Genomic DNA, 22942 nt, shown 5'->3' on the forward strand with positions numbered 1-22942 from the left:
TTTCTTCTCATTCACTCCTGCACACGATGGTGCGACCTACTAGATGCTACCTAGTGATTATAATATTTCTTGCAAAAAATTTATGTTCGTCTTGCAACTCTTAGCTCTTACCAGAAAAGTAGTTCAATTAAGCCACACAAAAAATCGAAAGAACAGAAGTTACAGCAAGTATTAAGCGATCCAAACAAAGCCATGAATAATTAAACGACCAACATACGAACAGGATCCAAAATATTCACCAGTTTCACTGAACCCAATTGAATTTAGCTTTAGTTCATAAAATATATATAATTCATACTTGTGGTTCTTACAAATTTATGGATAATACAACAAACGTAATATACAAACCCCTCAAACCACAAACATGTTTCTGTTATTATTCAGAACAAAACAAAAGAGAACATGCAAATATATGTAGATAAAATCTTATACGACCTTAAAACATTACAACTTCAACCATTCCAAACATGGACACAGGCCCCAGCAATATCTAGAGGGGTAATAATCCTTTAAGTAAACGTCTCTGTTATATCCTACAATATAGAAACTGAAGGATTGCCGGCGATGAGACATGGTGACGCGAGTTACCGGAACAACTGAGATTGTATGTCTCTCGCAGATGACCCTTGCAGTGGTCGGCACTTGAGCTCTCTCAGCAATGACTTCCGAAGAGAACTTGTTGAGAAAAAAAGAATCAGCAAAAAAGGCAGGAGTGCATTGGTAAGCCTGTGTGTTGCATAATTGAACCCCTTGGGATCTGTGGAAAACCTCATCCGGTACTGATGCTGCTCCTCTTGTTGCATTTACTTTCCGAGTTGAAAGTGTCTTCCTGTAAAAGAAGTCGATATTAAGAATAACAACCTGAAATTGTAGGACTAGGAGCTTATTAAAAGAAGGTTAGACGTGAACGGATTAACATACCACTTAATAATGGCTACACTGCGTGCTAAAAGAGAGCCACTACCATTACACGTTTCACATTTAAGTAATCCACGAGATCCACAAGTTGTACAAGGAAGCTTCCCTTTACCATTACATTTCACACATCTGCAAGAACATGTAAATTGAATAAGTCAATTATGAGTATAAACTTCCATCTTCACACGAGGCTTAAGCCATGTTTACAATAGCTCCACCTAATTTACACACTACATATAAGCAAACTAACTAACTCACAGTGTGTCAGAACCATCTTTATGAGCAATCAAACCCCTTCCATAACAACTAGGACACTGAGTCATCTGATTTTCTTTATAATGTCCAGGTTCTTGGTCAGCATTGCATGTACTGCAGACTATCCCGCCTCGTCCGGCACAACCTGAAAATAATTTCCAAGGTTTTAATGGGAAGGTAAAAAGAAATATTAAGAAAATTGCAGTGTATATACATCAAAATATGATTTGCGAAACAATTTACCTGAGCATTTCTCAATAATTTCAGAATGGGGAATCTTTTCACGGACTTCTTTGTGTGGTACAAATAGAACAGGGAACTGAGATCTTAGATCCAATTCCCAAATACTAAGTGCTGGTCCATTATCCTTTCCATCAATACTACCACCAAGGTATGGCTCTGTCTCTTTTACGATCTCTCTTTCTTCTATAAAAGTATCGAGAGTTCCAACATAAACGTTACAGTCTTCAACTGCATGAATCTTCCATGTTCGAGCAGGACGACTACCCCAACAACAACGATGACCAACATGATCAATCAGCAACTCTCGTATCTCTACTTCATCCAAGGTTTCCCTATAAGTGGATTATCCATTTGACAAGATTATTTAGCAAAATAGACATATTGATCGATGACAACATTGCAACACTTTACAAAAAGACATTTTATTTCCAGCTCCTAGCATCAGCGATAATATGCTCTAAATCGTTGTAGAATAAAACCACAACTAATACTTCTTTTTGAAAATAAAACCACCAAACTAGATATCATCATGCATAGCCTTGAAACACATCTTTCATAGACACAGTTTAACAGTCTGAGTAATTATACCTCTGGGATTCAGGCCTCGTTCCTCCATAATCCCCTCCATACCCGCCTTGATAAACAAGAGCTTGCACTGCAACAAGTAACACAATCAACACCGAGGTTTATACATAGGCAAAAACCCTTCTACAACAAAAACTTAAACAAGAAAGCTAGTAACCCTCTATTTCCCTCATAATTGCTGAAGAAAAACAAAACAAATTCTACATACTCAAGCATAAATTCAGTGTTATCAATCCCATATCACACTTTGTATTAAATCTATAGACACAATAGCCGTAATTTGACAACACTACATAAATTGTAGTTTAACAAAAAAAAGTTATTTTGTACTTTGTACTCCATAATTTCACCAATCTATACAATATTAAGATAAATACACAGAAGCTCTACATTTCCAGGAATTAGTCTTGGAAATGAAAATTAGAAACACAGAACCACTACCAATCATCAAAATTGAAAAGAGAGACAAAAAATAACCAGAAACAAGAAAAGAACCAACCTGCGGGATCAGGCTCAGGTGATCCAACCAAAGCCCCATGAAGAGAAGGAGGATAGTAACCTGCAGCAGAAGAAACAGCAGCAGCAGATCGGATTTCATCAACACTTACATCAGTTCCAGCCAAAGAAGCAGTGGGAATTGCAGAACCTGTTCGACCCACATACTGATACGAGCTCCATTTTTCATTCTGATTCTCAGTCAATTCACCTCTTTGTTCTAATTCAACAAAACAAAAAAACAAAAAAACACCCAGAATCAAAATCGTGATAAATTTTCAAGATCAATATTAAAAATTGGAAATTTATGGAAAAATATTGTGATGTGCGAGAATTGAAATTGTACCAGATAGAAGAGGTTGTTCCATGATGGTTAAGATAGCTAAGACAGAAACCAAGTTATGGACAAATGTGCATTATATATAATATGATTTTAATTTAACTTTGCCATTAAGGAAATCGAATTTTGGATTATGGAATTTAGATGAGTCATATGGTGCTATGAGATATGAGCGTTGTAAATGGTCCACGCTCTTAATACACGGCATGATACTGACAATAAACGGCAAAATCCAAGAACATAACTTTTGTTGTTTTGATTAAAGAAGGAAAAAAAATAGGTAACCCTCAAGTTTTGTTGAATATCGATATCAATATAAATCAAAAATCAATTTAAAAAATTAAAAATTGTAAAAATTTAAATATTATTAAATATTCTTTCGTAAAAATAGTTAGACATGATTGAATTTCAAATCAAGTAAGCCAAATCTACACAGCTTTAAAGATTGATATAGATCATTAAAATCCAGCGCAAAAGAGAATTATAGGAGAAACAATTTGATGGCGTGGTCTATAATCTACGAGTCTCAATTGGATGGCATGGTCCACAATCTAGTCTAAAGAGGAGGGAGTCTTGGGATAAAGCAATGCGAAATGTTTAATTATGCGCTATGAGTAAATGAATTTGGAAGACTTTAATAGATAAGTATTCAGCTTAACATCAGGTTCTTTCGTTTAAACATGGTGACATTAAGGCTCCATCTCTTGATTCTTCTGTTCTCTTAACAAGCCAAAATATTTCTTATGGTGGTGGAATTTGCAGACTATTTTGACAAATTCGGGTGTAGATGTCAACTAGTTTGAAAGCTCTATTGCGTGTAAATTAGGGAGTGAAAATAATATTGACTTTTGGAGGCATTGTTGGATTGGGCAAGAACCTTTGTACAGTCAATTTTCTCTTTTGTTTGACTCTTTGCAGAGGTCTCACTTGAAAATTTGTAATATTGACTTTTGGCTTAATGAAGGTGTGTATAAGGAACTTCAAGGGATCTAACAATGTGCAGTTGCAAGAAACTTCTTCTTCTGAAGTTGATTTTTTGCTTAACATTTTGTATGAAATCTCTCCAAACCTGAAACTATTGACAACTTTGGTTGGCGGGGCAACCCTAATGGCTACTATGTCAAATCAACTTACTCTAAGTTGAATCCTTGTTTTTTCATTGATTCACTACTAGATTCTTCGTTGAAGCTAACTTTAGTGAAATTCTGTTATTCGGATGAAAAGATGTTAAACACAATGTCTGAAACAATGTGTATGACAATATAATTATGTAGCGGAAAGAATTAAAGAAAAATATAAATAACAATGGAATTGGTAATCTAATTCGATGCAAAATCACCTAAGTATGAAGGTTATTATCCCGAAGATAGAAAATTCACTCTTAATAGTCAGAAGTACAAATTGGTCTTAGTTGAACCCTCCTAATTCAATGTCTCTTTTTATAATACTACCCGTGAATTTTTATTCATGACTCTTCCTGAATATGAGAGTCCTCTCACTCTTTTAAGCACTCTCCCAAATATTTGGACAATTACAACAATGTAAGATGGATATCTTACACCTCAATACTCTATTATGCTAATTTAGATTTAAAACACATGAATATAGTGTACAAAATACAAACAAAAACAAATACTCAAATAAAATAAAATTCTCCTAATAAGTAGATATTTCTCTTAAGTTTTGAGTTTTCATAAAGGAGATGAATTCCATCTATAATAACAATGAACTAGCTCCACAAGCCCAACAAGGTTTCTTCATGAATTCAGATGTCATCTCAAAAGTGCACAAACCAATCTCTCATTATAATGAATAAAATAAGAAATCTTCAAATATCATTATGAATAAACTGATTATGATAAAAACTTCCTTATTCCAAAAAATAGAGTTTCAACAATCTCATGATTATACACAGTTGGACACAAATCATTAATCCAATAAGCACAATAGATCAATCTTCAATAATGTTGATTGTCAATCTTGATTGATCACTTTTAAACTTAATATGAATCTCTTGATTATAACGAAATTAATCTTGTTGCATTTTATTTAGACCATATCTTCCAAACAATGCACACAATCAATCAAATATTTATTATGATGATTGTGATCCTTGATTGATCTTGAACAAACAAACACTCCTAATATAGTCTTGCTGAAACAAGATCTTTTCCAAATTCAAACTCAAGACAACACACTTATATTTCTGATATAAGAGAAAACAAAACAAATCTTACAAGGACTTACAAGGACAAAATATACTTAAATTGATCTCGTTCTCCAAGAAATCAGTTAGAGATAAGATGTCTCACAGACTGTGGAACATTATTTGTCCACGTAACAAAATTCTGAATTTTGAACAAATAAAATAAAATCTTTACTTGATATAAATTAGAATTCCAATTTCTCAAGTAAAGGGTACAAAATAAATCAAATTCAATCTTGTTTCCTTTAAACCAAAAAACACATATTCAATCAAATCTTTGATTGAATATAAAAGAAAACAAATCTCCTTTAAATAAATAAGCTCAGAATATTTTAATAAACGCAAATTCAAATCTTTTGTTTAAATCATGTTCAATTTAAAGCTTCTCCAAATAAATATATGATTTAATCAAATATTTTCCAAACTAATTTGCATTAAAATAGTTCACAACTAAAACATACTTCTATAAGAATTAATATTGAAAGAATCTTGAATAAAATATGAAGAGAATCATAAAATAATATGTGCAACACGCGCACCCAGATGTCACATAATATGTTCAGGACATCTTGTTCAACAAGTTGTCTACAAACATTAGTCAATCAAATCTTTCTTTCAATGCAACTTCAACAGAAGCTTAGACTATACAAATTTGAACCAAATCTTCCAATCACCTATGAAATCAATCACATATGTTCCATACATTTTGCTCAACAAATTTCTTACAACCAAATCTTTCTTTCAAATCAATTTCACCAGAAATTTGAACTGAACAAACTTGAACACTGAACAAACCTAAACCGATTCTTTTAATAACATCTAGAAACAAACACATAACCAAATGAGTCAATATGTGATCCACAACTTTCGCGGCATCTTACTTATAAAAATAAACTAATCCAAATGTAATAACATTTAGTTTATATTTGGAGAGCTAATGTTCCAAGTAATATCCAAGTGTTTGCTTGACATCTTTTTCTTAATAGACTCTAAATTAGAGACGAGCTTGCAAAGTAGAGAGTCATTGTAGGTGTGCATAGTCTTGTGTGTCCGTTGTGCTGTGGTCCCGAAGAATCCCGTCGACACATGTTCATTGATTGTCCTGTTGCTTTAGAGGTGTGATTGGTAATTTTAGTTGGGATTGACTTATTTATTCTAAACATTGTTGATGTTGATATTATTGATCACTTGTTGATTTTCAACTTTGTCTTGAGAGGAATAACCAAGAAAAAATTCACATTTCTTATTTGATTAACTATTGTTAGGGTTATTTGGTTGACAATAAATGATACCCTGTTCAATGGTGGATCAAAAGAAGCCCGAGACATTGTTCTGGTCGCGAAATTGTTATCTTAGAATTGGTTTGGGGCTAAATTTAAGGGAGGTCGATCTTTTTTTTTTAAAGTAGATTGGTTGACAAATCCTTTGTATTGTAACGAGGAAGTACTGTCATTTTCTTATATTAGAGTTAAGTACCATTTATACTCGCGTTAATGCATTATTACTTATAAAAAGATCACTCAGATCGAATTGAATTTCAGATCAATTTCGATGCAAATCAAACCCAAACCCATGCATTTTTTTTGTGAAGTAACCTACCACATGCATATATTTTATTACTTTTGTTAGCATTAATTTATTATTCATAATATTTTATTTTATTTTAATATTGTTAATTAACTAACTTTAATTTATTTATATTTACTATTTCATTTGTTTCACACATGACCCAACGTTATCACTTTGTAATATTATATATTACATTAAAATATAATTTTATAGTGTTTTCATAATACTATTAATAAGAAAATTTATATTTATATTTTGAATATTAAAAAATTGATTCAAATTAAACCCTATAATATTGATCAATTTTTTTAAATTAGTTATACAAAATCAAAACAAATTACAAACAATTTTAACTTTTGGATCATATGACAAATTGATCCAAATTGCACCTCGAAGACCCTTAACGGTCTAAGTGTACTATATAGCATCAGATTTTATGGGAATGCCAATATTTATGGTTTTTTCGATAGTTTTGAAAATGTTCGGGTTAATGCAGTAGAACAATTAATTGTTAGGTTATGACTACACCCTCATTAATATATGAATGGTTAGTGATATATTCATATATTTATAGCTGAACATATGGTGACATTAAATATATTTACAAGTATGCAACTAGCATTATATATTTATAGCTGAACATACTTGTAAATTGATGCTGCGGCTACTATAATAAGATATTTATAGTCAAGAAAGATACTCATAAACCAACTTTCGATGTCTTGGTGCACTTGGAATATAGGAGTGAATTGTCACATTGTTTAGTCTCAAGAACTATGGGGCTACATATCAAAGAGTTATCATTGAAAAATAGGAGTGAATTGTCACATTGATGATATGGTTGTAAAATCCAAAGACGTTTAACTTCATTTGTTGGAACTAGGTCAAGCCTTGAAAAGAACGGGGGTTGCATGTTTAAACATGAAACCAACCAAGTGTGTATTTGGAGTATCGAATGGAAGTTCCTAGTTTTTTTGGTGCCTAACAAGATAAATTTAGGTAGACTTAAATCAAGTTAAATTTGTTTTAGATTTTGGGCCTCCCAACACTAAGAAGAAGTTGTATAGTCTTTTGGGAAATATTAACTTGTTAAAAACATTTGTATCCAATTTGGGTGGTATATAAAAGCTTTTTCTACCTCTTCTTAGGCTCAAGAATTCAGAAAAAAAATATTTTGGAGTCCTACACAACCGAAGGCCTCCAAGAAAAATCAAATCACTAAAGCTTTAGGTATCGTTTGGCTAGACATAATTTAAATTAATCTCTTCCTAAAAAAGAACTTTTTTTAGAATGAAAAAATACTTAATGGAAGGAGCTTTTAAAATAAAATGTTGTTTTGGGCCGGTCAGATTGACTTCAGCCGACCACCATGAAGAAATCACAAATTTTCTAGAATCTTCTCATTACACGAGAATTCTTCCCTTGATGATCGGAAAGGATCTAACTGCATTCATATTCAATAACTCTCTCCGTAATTTACTCCTAATAAATAACGAGTTTGTTACTCTCTCTCTCTCTCTCTCTCTCTCTCTCTCTCTCTCTCTATATATATATATATATATATATATATATATATATATATATATATATATATATATATATATATATATAAAAGACACCAAATCCATATAACAAGTTTTAAACATAATTTCAATTCATTATTCTATTCCTCACATACTAACTTGAGCGTTGGAGTGCTAACTTTGCCCCCCCCCCCCATTTCTGCCACGTCGAAAGCTCATATCCACTATCACTTTCCATCCTCACTCCATTTCTGATTCTAGAATGAAACATTGGCACCGTCTGTGAAAAATGACCCATGATTCCTGCATTTTCGACGATTTCAGGTTCGCTCTCTGTTTCGTTAGTTCGTAACCTTCTCAGATCACTGAATCAAGAGCCTTCATAATCGAACACGAAAACTCATCGTGTTTGATCCAATTGAGCATTAATTCATCTTCGATTCCTCAAATTTCTAGATCTGTAGTTCCTACGATTCCAAGTGATGGTTAGATCAAAAGCTACTCGTTTTGTTGTTGCCGTTGCAGCTCATGCAACGACTAGTCAACCACCTCCACCTCCACCTCCTCAACAAAACATCGTGAATCAAGAAATGAAGTTTCGTTGCATCCAAATCTAGTTCAGACTCCTCAGATAGTCAAATTCGTCCAATTTCCTACGATTAGATCTCATATTCCACCTCTAGCCGCACGTCTTAAAGTTTTACCTAACTTTCAATTACTACAAGAAAACCTTGGAGTGTAAGGCACTAATGATCTACTGAAAAACATGTACAATATTATTCAGTAGTAGAATTATCAAGCAATATAGAAAGGTTGTTGTGGCTTGAAGAAAGTCTCCACAATGCTCCTCCATGAGAAAACACTATTTAGGAGTCCGTATCAAGGAGAACTCATATTGTCGTCCCTGAGCCGATCACGATGAAGAAAGACGATGCTCATAAATCAATGAATCAACATAAGAGCCAAAAACTGCAAAGTCCTCCTCAAAGCCCCGAGGGAGACTAGGGCAGTCACGCTCCTTCCTCGGATCAAGTAGAATACCGACTGGTGAAGGTGCATTTGAGGCATCCGTTATGCACCTAAATTCTAGAAAAAAAATACTGAAATCCATGGGAAAGTCGCCCAAGCTAGGTGAGTATGATGGAAAGGGAGATCCTTACGAGCACAACTCGTTAATGATTGTCTGAACTACTTAAGTGCCGACAAAGCATCCAAATGCAAATTATTTGCCTTGACCTTGGCCAGATCGACCAAATTATGGTTCAGTTGTGTGCTTGATGGGAGCATCAAATCATGGACCAATTTCTATGAACGGTTCTCTACACATTTCATTGCTCGGAAAAGACAGTCAGTGATCGAAGTCGCCTAACCGGGATTATCTAAGGAAAAAAGGAAATCATGTGATCATACATTAATCGATTTACGCAATTTTTTGTTAGAGTCGAGGGAGCCGAAGAAGGCCTTAAGTGTTGGATCTTTGAAAATGGCCTTCTGAGGGGTTATTCCTTTAGGTTGAAGATACAAAGGAAGAAGGTGAATACCACTTAAGAGATGATGATAATGGTTGAGCTTTACATGATACTGGAAGAAAAAAATAAGCACGTGTTTTGATAATATCGCTTCCGTTGAGATAAACTATAGTCGCACGACAGTGAAGGAGTCCCACCGGAGGAAGGACGAGTTCGCTCGAAGCATGCAAGACCGGTATGAAAAGTATACTTCTCTGACTATTTCTCAAGATAAGATCTACCAGGACTATGCCATCACATAGTTTCAGAAAGGCGGAACTTGAACCCTTTATCTCGTTATAGATACACCTCACACTGAAAGTCAAAGTATTATGGCTTTCATAGAGGCCACAATGATAACATCGATGACTACATCCAACTGAAGGATGCCATCGAAGGATTGATCATGAGGGGTCGGTTGATCGAGTATATGAAAATGGGAAAAAGAGATAGGGAAGAGTCCTCTAAGGGTAAATCTCCCTCAAAGACTGCAAATGTTGGGACCATTGGCAAGGGCAAGGAAGCCAACAAAGGAAAACACTCGTATATTGTCGCCATCACTAGAGGAACACCTAGGGAAAATCTCCTATCTAAGGGGACCATAAGGAGTAAGATCATAGAGATATTTTCCTTCCATAGAAAGAAGGTAGGTACCCTAACTAAGACCTTATTTGCCCTCTTTCTAAGCTGCAATCTTTCCAAGATCAAATTTTCTAGTCAGTCTTATCTGCCAAAAAGCTCATGCTACATTGTGTGCTATTGGGGACAAAGTGGGGGAAGATACGTTGAGTTGTTCCCCAAGTACTGGACTTAGACCCATTTTCTTATGGGGAAAATGTGTATGTATATAAAGAGGAAGACCTTACTTCAAAAGATCTGTACCCGAAAAATGGTTGTTAGCTTTTTCAGCAACCTGGGTTATGTCACACCCCAAAATTTGCCCTACTTCTTTTGCACTTTCACCTGACTTTTGGTCTGTGGTTCATATGCATATTCATTAGCATCATACTACATTCATTTTAACATTGCATTTTTTGAAGTAAACATCATGGATTCAAAGGATTTCTAGTTTTTATGATCAACATAGATATAAGGTTTTCTTGAGAACCAAATCTTGGGCATCTTGAAGATACATTGGCTAGTGGTGACCATTTATCTTGGATTCAAAGATATGAAACCCTAATTCTTAGTTCTTGGCACTTGTGGATCACATGGTTTGCATCTCGGCATTGTGATCGCGACTTTATGAGTCTATTGGGGTATTAACTGCAAGTGCACAGTCTAATCGCGTAGTTTTAAAAGATATCGATCCCACAGGGACTTAATGAATCGATATACCGTTTTTCTAAGGTTACTTCGTAAAGCTAAGGCGGATGATACTTTGATGATTATGGGGAAAAGTAAAACTAAATTTGGATCTAGATTAAATATCAAATAACACGGATATCGGTATGTAGTTTGTCGTAATTAGGGAATCAAGTCTTCGTTGGTTTCTTAGTTTTAAAATAAGTCTTTTCAGTAGACACTATTGATTAAAAGTCTTTTCTCCAACTCTCGCTATATTGAATCAGACTATGACTTTATATTAACGTACGCTCTCACTATTTAGTTAAATCTAAAATCACTTTTTGAAAACAATAGAATCTATAGAAACTCTTTTTAAGAAAATACTAACCGTTTAAACACCCTCGTCTCAAACTCTCGCTCTGTTGACTTAGATTATATGATTAAACTTAAACGCTTAACTCTCGTCGTCACATTTAACTTTTAAAAATAATTTTTGAAAATGATTAGAATTTAATTAACTTTAAAAATTGCTCTCGCCCTGATTTAAAGTTAATGTCCAATTTACACTGTCCAGTTAAAAGCTCAAACCGTCGTTCTATTGATTTTAACTTCTTTATGTCTTTTACTCTCGTACAAAAACTTTGGTGTTAACTCTGTAAATTGAGACTAGAAAAAGAGTGACTATATTTTGAAATAAATTTAAACTAACTCAGTTTTGATTCCTTTATTCCGCTTACTTTACATACTGATATCTAAATTTATTTAGCCGGACATGCTAAACAAGCCTAAACAATAATTATGCTTAAATACAGCCATATCAGACAAACAGTATAGATAAACAGCAGTACAGAGCATATATAAATTAAAACAATAAATTAATGAACCTGTAAAATTAATAGGAATCTTGGTTGTTCCCTAGCTTCGATGCTTGAACACTCCACCACAAACCGGTTGGATTTGTTCTTCACAATCTTCGATCAGATAGTAAAATAAAAACAAAGAAGTAAAATACTATGATCTAACGTAAGGTTAGATCCAGTAAAAGTTACACAATAGTTTCCGGTGTAGAAACTATTGTGAGAAAATTAATTGAATGCCTAAAAAGTTAAGCTAACAAAGAAAAGAAAATAAAATGCTAAGGAAATAAAAATGCTGAGAAAATGGAATGCTGGAAAATGTATTGCTGTAAAAACTTGCACGGCGAAAAGGAGAGGAGAACCCCCAATTGGATCCCTTGAGGTCTATTTATATTCATCCATAAAGTAACCGTTTCCCAAAAGTTCCTTCAGTATGGTTTCTAACGTGTCAACGAGTCAAGCGGAGAAATAGGGAAGAAGTGCTTCTGTTACGCGTGTCAAAGGCAGAAAAATAGGAGTGGGGGTGTGACGTCCGTCACACCATGTGTTACGCTCGTAACACTAAGCAGAGGGGCGTGACGCTCGTCACACCATGTGTGGCGGTCGTCACAGCGTCACAACGCTTCTCCTTGTAGTTGTGGGTTGGGCTTTCGTGGAATGCTTTTCCTAGAGAATCCTCTTTTTGCACCCCCTTTTCTTTCTTTTTCACATATGCTTCAAATAATGTTACCTGAAATAAATAGAAGGAAAATACCAAGTAATATCGAATAATATAAAATAAATCGAATCAAATAATAATATAATTTAATTAAATCGAGTCCAAAAATGTGATATTATTTCATGTTATCAAACTCCCCCATACTTAGACTTTTGCTTGTCCTCAAGCAAGATACAATATAGAAGTCGTTTTAAAATATTAGCCAGATGAAATTTCTAAACGCACATCAATTCGTACTAGGTTGCAAGTAAATCTCGTTTAGGAATAACCTGAGCTTAATCTTAACATCAACAACTACCGTTACAACATCAGATAACCCCACCTTATGCAAACCAGTTCGAGTCGTGCTATTATAGCTAGCCTAGTTCTTTTACTCTTATTTCACCTGTTTTCATTCTAGCGAAATCACATTAAGCCCTTTATCTTTTCGCGCACATAGTGGAGTAACCGGTTAGCGATTCTGATCCCCTTTTAGCTAGAAGTTCTGGTACATAAGTTGGATAACTTCGTTATTTAGTCCATTGCAAATTGCGGGGGATCGGACCGTAGTCCGCCCTACCAAGTTCAGCACCAGAAACCGCTGAACCAACTCACAATGGATCGTTCATACAATGTTTTTGTAGGGCCCGCAACCTTTGGATTAAATGATCGGGTAAGGATCACCTATCTTAATTAGTGCATTTCCTGATTTTTAATATGTTGTTTTGGGAATCATTCACTTATATTCATCGGTTCTCCACGTAGTTTGCTATTAAGATGGTGCCGACTTCTCGTATAAACTACTCGGGGTTACTATAAAACTAAAAGTTCAAGGAATTGGTATAATAGGTACTTAGCCTGATCTAACATGTTGAGGTTTTTAGAGTGTTGAGGCGGTAATAATTTTGTCTTAATTTCCCTCAAGTTTTATAAAATAAGCAACCTTTATACTTATCGAGTGTGTTAAATTTTTGTTATGGCTCGAGAAAATTGAGGGGAATAGATAATAAAAATTTTCACACTAGGGACTCGACTTAAAATAAATATATATATTATATATATATATATATATATATATATATATATATATATATATATATATATATATATATATATATATATATATATATATATATATATATATATATATATATATATATATATATATATATATATATATATATATATATATATATATATATATATATATATATATATATATATATATTAATTTATATGAATGAAAGGGAAATAACAATGAAAGGGAAATAACATACTTGAAAGAGGAATGTTGAAAGAGAAATAATCATAATTGAAACAAAGTTTTCCCCCCCACACTTAAATGAAACATTGTCCCCAATGTTTTAAAGAAAAGCGAAAAGAAAGGAAAAATAAATAAATATGCTCAAATCTGCCTGCGTCCTCTTGTTCTCGGACCCGATGATCGTTGACGTACTTCCAAGTCATCAAACCTATTGAGCAAGTCAGCGAACCGCTGGTCGGTTATTGCATTCCTCGCTTCTTGTTGTTGTTGCATCTGGCGCATCAGTTGCATCACTTTGTTATTCTGCGCCTGCATGGCATCAAGCCGTTGGGCTTGATGTTCAATAGCGTCCATGATGTCATCATTTGTTGCAGGCCTTCTTCTTCGACGACGTCGGGAGGATGGACCAGCCACATTATTGGAAGGATTAAGCGGGGCTGACTGTTGTTCAGGACCTTGATCACCTTGCTCCATTTCCTCAAACTCGTCCGGGGGCGGGTTTGCTTGTGTAGGCTCGGTAGGTTCGGGAGCATTCAGATCGTAGATGAATCGGTCGGGGTTGGTGACATCTGTGAGGGTAATGTTGGGCAAAACAACGCTTGGGACTTCTTGGTTATTCACCATAAGATAATACCTTCCGCCTACCCTATTTTTGATTAAGCGGCTGGAGCGACAATAGCTTATATCCATAAATAAGGGTGGCAGAGATTGTAAATTCTGAAGTCGGTCCCCTAGATTTAAGCCGAGTGTGATGGTGGTTATTAATCCTCCAATCACAAAAGGTTGACGGCCTCGAGCACATAGGGTACGGATATGGTGAAATAAGAAAGAGGCGGCGTTTACCTTTGTGTCGATTGAAAAGATGTAGTGGAGGAAGAATAATTCCTTCGCGTTGACTTTACTGTTGTTGGGTCTTCCAAAAATGGTGTTTTGTAGAATACGGATAAAATACCGGATAATGGGGTTGTGTATGTGCGAAGCAAGTAGTGCATCCCAGTTATTGGTTTCCACACCGAATATTTTTCCAAAGAGGTCGAAGGCGTTTATGTGCCACTATGAGTTCGGAGGGATTCTTGGGTGGACTTGGTCTCCTACATGAAAGTGTAGCATGGCACTCAACTGGTCCTGGGATAGTGAGTACTCGGTGTTGAACATGCGAAAATTTGCGGTACCGGTTAAGTATTCGTCCTCACCGGATGGAGTGGTGTAAGAATAAGAACTTCAAAACTCTAAGGTGAGTGATGGGTAAGTAGGGTGATTTTGTGTGCAAAGAAAGGTTAAATCAGAAAGCCGAAGCATCCATTGCACACCTTGAAGTAATCCTAATTCTTGTAAGCAATTTAAATCAGGATACCTGGTAGATACGACACCTCGTTGTTGGAACCGAACGAACTGCTCCCGTTGATAGTTATCATCTTCAGATCGGAAGATAATATTTCCGAATTGTTGGTTCTCCGCCATATTGATAGGTAGGTTGAAAGAAGGAAGGGGGATGAAAATGTATTTGTATAGAATGGTTTGTTGGAATGATGTGGTGTAGGAAGAAAGGTATTGTAGGTATTTATAGGAAAAGTTTTGGAATTGGGAAGAGGAGTGGGTGAGGGGGAAATAAATGTGGATGAATGTGATTGGAATGGAGTAAAGAGGTGAGATGAATGGAGAAGTGAAAAGATGGGGAGCAATGGTCATGTCCCCAACGGTCACCAATGTTCACCTGTTCTGAAGCTGTCACGCTCGTGACAAGGTGTGCTACGGGCGTCATGGGTTGCGTGGCGACCGTGATGGCTTGTGTGACGCTCGTCACACCGGTGAGCTTGCAACGGTCATTGGCGCTCGTGACTGCTTACGTGGGTGCTTCATAAATTGTTTTTATTATTATATATTTTTTTGTTTTGTTTTGTTTATTATATTTGCTATTGTTATATTTTTAAATTGCCATGTATGTTATTCTACTACACACCATAGTGTATATATATATATATATATATATTCTAATAGGCCATGTAAGTAGCATACAGTGAATATCATTACTGATAATTGTAGATATTGCATAAATCAAAATAAAATAAAATTTAACCAATAATGTCAATAGCTTCAATAAAATAAACATAATGTAATATTTGAAAATAAAATAAAACATGCGAAAAGTAAATACTAAGATAAAAATAATGTCAAACGAAACTATAAATTGCCTAAAACTAAAACTAAATAACTACAATTCTTCTAGCCACTTGTAGGATCTCTGGCCGGAGGAGCAAAGGAATTGACACGGTGTAGCAACTCGTGAAATTGATTTGTCATTTTACTCATGTATTCCATGAATTCATGTCCCATATTAGTTAACTCTTCTCTAATGGCATCTTGTTCTGACATCAAGGCTCGAATGGCGGTGTTATAATCAGTTCCGGGCATATGATGTCTAAGATCAGGTATTGCCGATTCTGCGGACGGGATAGAATGAGGTGGAGAGGCAGCATCATGGTAACCAGTTGGTGTTTGTGGATCAGACTCAGCATAAGGAATCTGGTCGTCACAAATCTCATAATCTTGGATGGATTCAACAGATCTAACAGGAGAAGGTATTCCATTCAGGTTGTAGAGCCAATTATTTCAGTTATGGACACTAGTCATCGGACTAGGCATGGTGAATAGGTAAAGAACTTGGTTATTAATTATTAGTTCAAACTCTTCAGGTCCAAGGTTTCCTATAAACATAGTGTTGAAGAGGAAAGGTATATTCATAGGCTCAATGCCACAGAAAGGGTTCAAATCAAGCATGGGTTGGCGCAATCCAATAGCATTAGCAATCATAGTTATCAATCCTCCTATTAGGATCGGTGCACGGTCATCTTGAATAAGGCGGTCAAAACTCGCCAACATATAAGTGGCACCATTCACTGGACGGTTCTAGGAAGCACAAAATATTATGAAGAGTTCATCACGTGATACTATGGTAATGTTGGATCTTTTCCCAAAGAGAGTGTGTGCTAGGATCTTGTGGAAATAACGAAAGGCCGGGTTATGTATGTTTCCAGAAAGAAACTCATGTTCCTCGGGGTCGTCATTTCCCGTCAAACTTCCCCAAAAATGCTTAAGCTCTCTATATTCAAAAATGTCTTCTTGGCTCATGGTGAATGTGTCAAAAGAAGTAGGGAACCCTAAAAGGTTAGTAAATTCTTGAATGTTATACTGATACTCCATGTTGAACATCCTGAACTGAATGAAACCTCAGTTTATTCCTTTTCCATGGTTTGGTAAATACATCAGGGAGCTAAGGAATTCTAGAGTTAGCCTCCGGTAAGTAACAAATTGTCTTCGAATAGGAGTGGTTTCCCACCCTATTTGACTCAGCAGATATATGACACTCTCTCTTAGTCCAAGGACAGTCATTACCCAATCATCAGCATAAAAACTTGGGTGCATCTCTCTCTCCGCTAGTTCTTCAAATTTTTGTCTCTGAGCTCTCCCTCGGAATTTGATACCCATACGATCAATATGTCCCATCAGGTTAGTGTTAACTAAAGAGAAAAACAAGAATTTAGTCAGGATTTGGCCAGATGCCGAAAGAAGAAAAGAAGAAAAGTTTTATAAAATAAAATAAATGAAGAATGAATACTGAATAAAATCAAAAGAATAATCAAAGAAAAAATAGTAAAAATTTGTGGGTTGTCTCCCACGAAGCGCTTTGTTTAATGTCGCAAGCTCGACATAAGACTATTAAATGTTAATCTATAAATTTAGGAGACAATACGTCTAAGTGCAGGACTTGCGAGTCTTCATTGTTTTCATCATAGTGATAATGTTTCAGACGCTGCCCGTTTACGATAAATGCTTCAATAGATTTTCCCTTAATTTCCACAGCCCCACTAGGAAAGACATCAGTGACTTGGAAAGGGCCTGACCATCTAGAGGTAGTTTTCCTGGGAATAACTTAAGTCTAGAGTTAAACAATAGGACTACATCGCCTTGTTTGAAAGTTTTCCTTGATATGCGTTTATCATGCCATTTTTTCGTTCTTTCTTTGTAGATTCTGGCATTTTCGTATGCGTCTTGTCTAAGTTCCTCTAATTCGTTTATATCAAGGATTCGCTTTTCATCGGCGGCCTTATAGTTTAAATTTAAATTTTTAATATCCCAATAGGCCTTATGTTCTAACTCTACCGGGAGGTGGCAAGATTTACCATAAATAAGCCTAAATGGGGTTGTTCCTATGGGAGTTTTGTAAGCGGTTCGATATGCCCATAAAGCTTCGGGTAATTTTGATGACCAGTCTTTCCTCGAGGTGGCGACTGTTTTTTCCAATATCTGTTTAATTTCTCTGTTAGACACTTCCACTTGTCCACTGGTTTGAGGATGGTAAGATGTCGCTACTCGATGTTTTACACCATACTTAAACAATAATTTTTCGAGTATCCTAGATATGAAATGCGATCCACCGTCACTGACTACTATTCTTGGGACACCAAATCTTGGAAAGATTATATTCTTAAAGAGTTTAATTACTACTCGTGTGTCGTTTGTTGGAGAAGCTATAGCTTCAATCCATTTTGATACGTAGTCAACCGCTACGAGTATGTACTTGTTACAGAAAGAAGGTGGAAAAGGTCCCATGAAATCTATTCCCCACACGTCGAAAATTTCTACTTCCAAAATGCCTTTTTGTGGCATCTCGTCACGTCTAGATATGTTTCCTGTGCGTTGACACCTATCGCATTTCTTGACAGCGGCATGCACATCCTTCCATATGTTTGGCCAATAAAGACCGGCTTGTAGGATTTTAGAGCAGGTCTTGGATGTACTTGCGTGTCCACCATAAGGAGCGAAATGACAATGTTGGATTATACTTTCTATCTCTTCTTCAGGTATACAACGACGGAAAATACCATCGGGGCCTCTTTTGAAAAGTAAAGGGTCATCCCAGTAATAATGTTTTATGTCATGGAAGAATCGTTTCTTTTGTTGGTAGGCTAAATCAATTGGAACTACTCCGGCGGCTAAATAATTGACAAAATCAGCGTACCATGGTGTAACGCATATAGCCAAGGTGGTCTCTACCTGTTCATCAGCTCTATTTTCTTCCAAATTAGCTATAAGTTTATCGTACGAGAAATCATCATTGATCGATGTTCTTTCCGGTTCCAGGTTTTCAAGTCTAGAAAGGTGATATGCTACTACGTTTTCAGTTCCTTTTTTATCTTTGATTTCCAAATCAAATTCTTGTAGCAACAAGATCCACCTTAGGAGTCTAGGTTTAGCGTCCTTTTTTGTTAAGAGGTACTTAATGGCAGCGTGATCAGTGTAAACGATTATTTTAGCTCCGACCAAGTAGGAACGAAATTTATCTAGTGCAAATACTACTGCTAAAAGTTCTTTCTCGGTCGTGGCATAATTCATTTGCGCTTCATCTAGGGTTCTACTTGCATAATATATGACGTGAAGTTTTTTATCCTTTCTTTGTCCTAAAACAGCGCCTACGGCGTAGTCACTTGCGTCACACATTATTTCGAATGGTTCATTCCAATCCAGAGTCTGCATTATGGGCGCGGAGATCAATGCTTGTTTAAGTGTTTGAAATGCTTCTAAACATTTATTGTCGAAGGTGAATTCAGCGTCTTTCATTAATAATCCGGTTAAAGGTTTAGTTATTTTAGAGAAATCTTTAATGAATCGTCGGTAGAAACCGGCATGTCCTAAGAAGCTTCGTACTTCTCTCACAGTTTTTGAAGGTTGAAGGTTTTCGATTACTTCTATTTTGGTTTTGTCTACTTCAATTCCTCTATTTGATATGATGTGTCCTAAAACAATTCCTTCTTGTACCATAAAGTGACATTTTTCCCAATTATATACTAAGTTTACTTTTACACATCGTTCTAGAACTCTTTCTAGGTTTTTAAGACATTCTTCGAAACTTTGCCCGCATACGGAAAAGTCATCCATAAAGACTTCCATGATGTTTTCGAGAAAATCGGCGAATATTGCCATCATGCACCTTTGGAAGGTTGCAGGAGCATTGCACAAGCCAAACGGCATTCGTCGATAAGCGAAGGTACCAAAAGGACATGTGAACGTTGTCTTTTCTTGGTCATCAGGATGAATTGGTATTTGAAAGAAGCCTGAGTAACCGTCCAGATAGCAGAAATGAGAATGCTTGGCTAATCGTTCTAACATCTGGTCTATGAATGGTAAAGGAAAATGATCTTTTCGGGTTGCTTTGTTTAGCTTCCTATAGTCAATGCATATTCTCCATCCCGATTTGATTTGTTTGGTTATAGTTTCTCCTTTTTCATTTTCGATCACGATTATACCCCCTTTCTTTGGTACTACGTGTACAGAGCTAACCCATTTGCTATCAGATATAGGATACATGATACCTGCCTCTAATAACTTCGTTACTTCCTTCTTCACTACCTCACTCAGGATCGGGTTTAGTCTCCTCTGATGTTCCCTAGAAGTTTTACAGTCTTCTTCTAGCATGATGCGGTGCATACAAATAGAAGGACTTATCCCTTTAAGATCGGTGATGTTGTATCCTAGTGCGGTTGAATATTTTCTTAAGATATGTAGGAGTTTTTCGGTTTCGAGTTTTCCTAGGTCTGCATTGACTATCACTGGTCGTTCAAGTTCTAAGTCTAGGAATTCATATCTCAGATTTTTGGGAAGTGTTTTCAGGTCGAGGGTTGGTTTCTTGAGGCATTGCGTAGGATCCGATGTTATTGCTAAACATTGGTTCAGTCTGTCTTCTACACGATAGTCAGACAATTTGTCATTTTCTAATTCTGTTTCTTTTATGCATTCATCAATGATATCCATGAAGTAACATGTGTCATCTATTGCAGGTGCTTTCAAAAATTTAGAAAGAATAAACTCAATTTTCTCTTCTCCTACTTCGAAAGTGAGTCGTCCTCGTTTTACGTCTATGATGGCACCGGCGGTTGCTAAGAATGGTCTTCCCAATATAATGGGGGTAACTTCATCTTCTCTTATGTCCATAATTATAAAATCGGTTGGGATGTAGAATTGACCTATGCGCACGGGAACGTTTTCAAGAATTCCTACAAGATATCTAACGGAATGATCTGCTAATTGCACAGACATTTTAGTTGGTCTTAATTCTCCCATTTCCAGTCTCTTGCATATGGACAAGGGCATAACACTAATACCGGCTCCTAAATCGCATAGAGCTTTGTCTATGACAAATTTTCCTATGTGACAGGGTATAGAGAAACTACCAGGGTCTTTAAGTTTAGGAGGCATATTTTGGATTATCGCGCTGCACTCAGCAGTGAGTGTAACGGTTTCGCTATCTTCAAGTTTCCTTTTATTAGAAAGAATTTCTTTTAAGAACTTAGCATATGAGGGTATCTGTGTAATAACTTCTGTAAAAGGAATGGTGATGTTTAATTGTTTCAGTAGGTCAACAAATTTTTTAAATTGGCTCGCGTCTTTGGTTTTAATAAGCCTTTGAGGATAAGGGATAGGTGGTTTGTAAGGTGGCGGAGGTACATAAGGTTCTTTCTTTTCTACGGTTTCCTTATTACACTCTTCCTTTTCCTTAGGTTTACTTTCTTCCTCAGTTGTCTTTTTAGAGTTTTGGTTCTCAATCCTTTGGTCAGATGGTCCTTCTACCTCTGTTCCACTTCTTAATATAATTGCATGAGCGTGGCTTTTCGGGTTAGGTTGGGGCTGTCCAGGAAATGTACCAGTTGGGGCAGCAGTAGGCGCTTGTTGTTAAGCTACTTGCGAGATTTGTGTTTCCAGCATTTTGTTATGGGTATCCAGGGCATCTACTTTACTTGCTAGTTGTTTAATCTGTTCGTTAGTGTGTACATTCTGGTTTAAAAACTCTTTACTGGTTTGCTGTTGAGAAGCTATGAAGTTCTCCATCATGATTTCCAAGTTGGATTTCCTAGGAACGTTATTGTTAGGTGTAGATGGGGTCGGCTTTTGATATCCAAGAGGTATAGTTGGGGCTTGACTGGGAGCTTGACCTGGTGCGTATAAAGCATTATTACTTTTATATGAAAAATTAGGATGGTTCTTCCAGTTTGGGTTATAGGTATGCGAGTAGGGATTTCCTTGAGCATAGTTCACTTGCTCTGCTTGGATTCCTGTTAGGAGTTGACAATCTGTAGGAGTGTGACCTTGGATTCCACAGACTTCGCAATTTTGAGTTACGGCAACCACGGTGGCTGGAGGTGATACATTTAAACTTTCGATTTTCTGGGCAAGAGCATCCACTTTTGCATTAACATGATCAAGGCTACTTATCTCGTACATGCCCCCTTTTGTTTGAGGTTTTTCTACCATTGTTCGGTCGCTTCCCCACTGATAATGATTTTGGGCCATGCTCTCAATAAGTTGATAAGCGTCAGCGTAAGGTTTATCCATAAGCGCACCACTGGCGGCGGCGTCTATTGTTAACCTTGTGTTGTACAAGAGACCATTATAGAAGGTATGAATTACTAACCAGTCCTCTAAACCATGGTGTGGACAAAGTCTCATCATGTCTTTGTATCTTTCCCATGCTTCGAAAAGAGACTCGTTATCTTTCTGTCTAAATCCATTTATCTGGGCTCTCAACATAGCTGTTTTGCTTGGAGGAAAATATCGGGCAAGAAAGACTTTCTTCAACTCATTCTATGTGGTGACTGAGTTGGAAGGAAGAGGCTAAAGCCATCTTCTAGCTTTATCCCTTAACGAGAAAGGAAAGAGACGAAGTCGAATTGCCTTTGAAGTGACACCATTAACTTTAACAGTATCAGCGTATTGGACAAATACGGATAAATGAAGGTTTGGATCCTCGGTAGGATTTCCAGAAAATTGGTTCTGTTGCACTGCCTGCAACAGCGAAGGTTTAAGTTCAAAGTTGTTTGCTTCGATTGCGGGTGGAGCAATACTCAAATGCGGCTCATCTTGCGATGGAGCGGCGTAATCTCGAAGAGCACGAGCTGGTTCTGCCATCTCGGGTATCGGTGAAGGAAGGAGATTTTTGAGATCAGGAATTTCGATTGGAGGAAGATTGTTTGCAGCACGATACTCCCGAATTCGTCGTAAGACTCGGAGATATCGTTCAACGTCGTTGATTCGTAAGTAGTACGGTTCGCCTTGTGAGCGAGTGTGTGGCATACAAATCAACGAAAGACAAGGAAAAATAGAAAATGCCTTAGTCTCTACAGCGTAACAGAAGAGTTACGA

General features: G+C 36.3%; 1 protein-coding gene and 1 non-coding gene across 2 annotated transcripts; one reads left to right on the top strand and one right to left on the bottom strand.

Annotated features, from left to right (window-relative positions):
* Positions 1–248: 248 nt before the first annotated feature.
* On the bottom strand, positions 249–3010 carry LOC127127568 (uncharacterized). Its single transcript, XM_051056778.1, has 7 exons — positions 2843–3010; positions 2501–2716; positions 2005–2071; positions 1417–1748; positions 1177–1318; positions 922–1047; positions 249–829 (listed from the first exon to the last, which is right to left on the bottom strand). Exons 1-7 carry the CDS (start codon positions 2862–2864, stop codon positions 445–447), a joined length of 1290 nt encoding a protein of 429 aa, XP_050912735.1. The 5' UTR covers positions 2865–3010; the 3' UTR covers positions 249–444.
* Positions 3011–22223: 19213 nt separating this feature from the next.
* On the top strand, positions 22224–22330 carry LOC127133377 (small nucleolar RNA R71). Its single transcript, XR_007807356.1, has one exon. It is a non-coding gene; the product is annotated as a small nucleolar RNA R71 (small nucleolar RNA).
* Positions 22331–22942: the final 612 nt, after the last annotated feature.

Source organism: Lathyrus oleraceus, chromosome 3, assembly GCF_024323335.1.
Source record: "Lathyrus oleraceus cultivar Zhongwan6 chromosome 3, CAAS_Psat_ZW6_1.0, whole genome shotgun sequence".
Taxonomy (NCBI): domain Eukaryota; kingdom Viridiplantae; phylum Streptophyta; class Magnoliopsida; order Fabales; family Fabaceae; genus Lathyrus; species Lathyrus oleraceus.

Excerpts from the sequence above, each read along its gene's own strand:
- LOC127127568 (XM_051056778.1), bottom strand. The coding sequence starts at position 2,864 with ATGGAACAACCTCTTCTATCTG. Across the intron at positions 1,749-2,004 it reads ACGAGGCCTGAATCCCAGAG|GGAAACCTTGGATGAAGTAG; the intron begins GTATAATTACTC and ends ATCCACTTATAG. Across the intron at positions 830-921 it reads AGTGTAGCCATTATTAAGTG|GAAGACACTTTCAACTCGGA; the intron begins GTATGTTAATCC and ends CTTCTTTTACAG.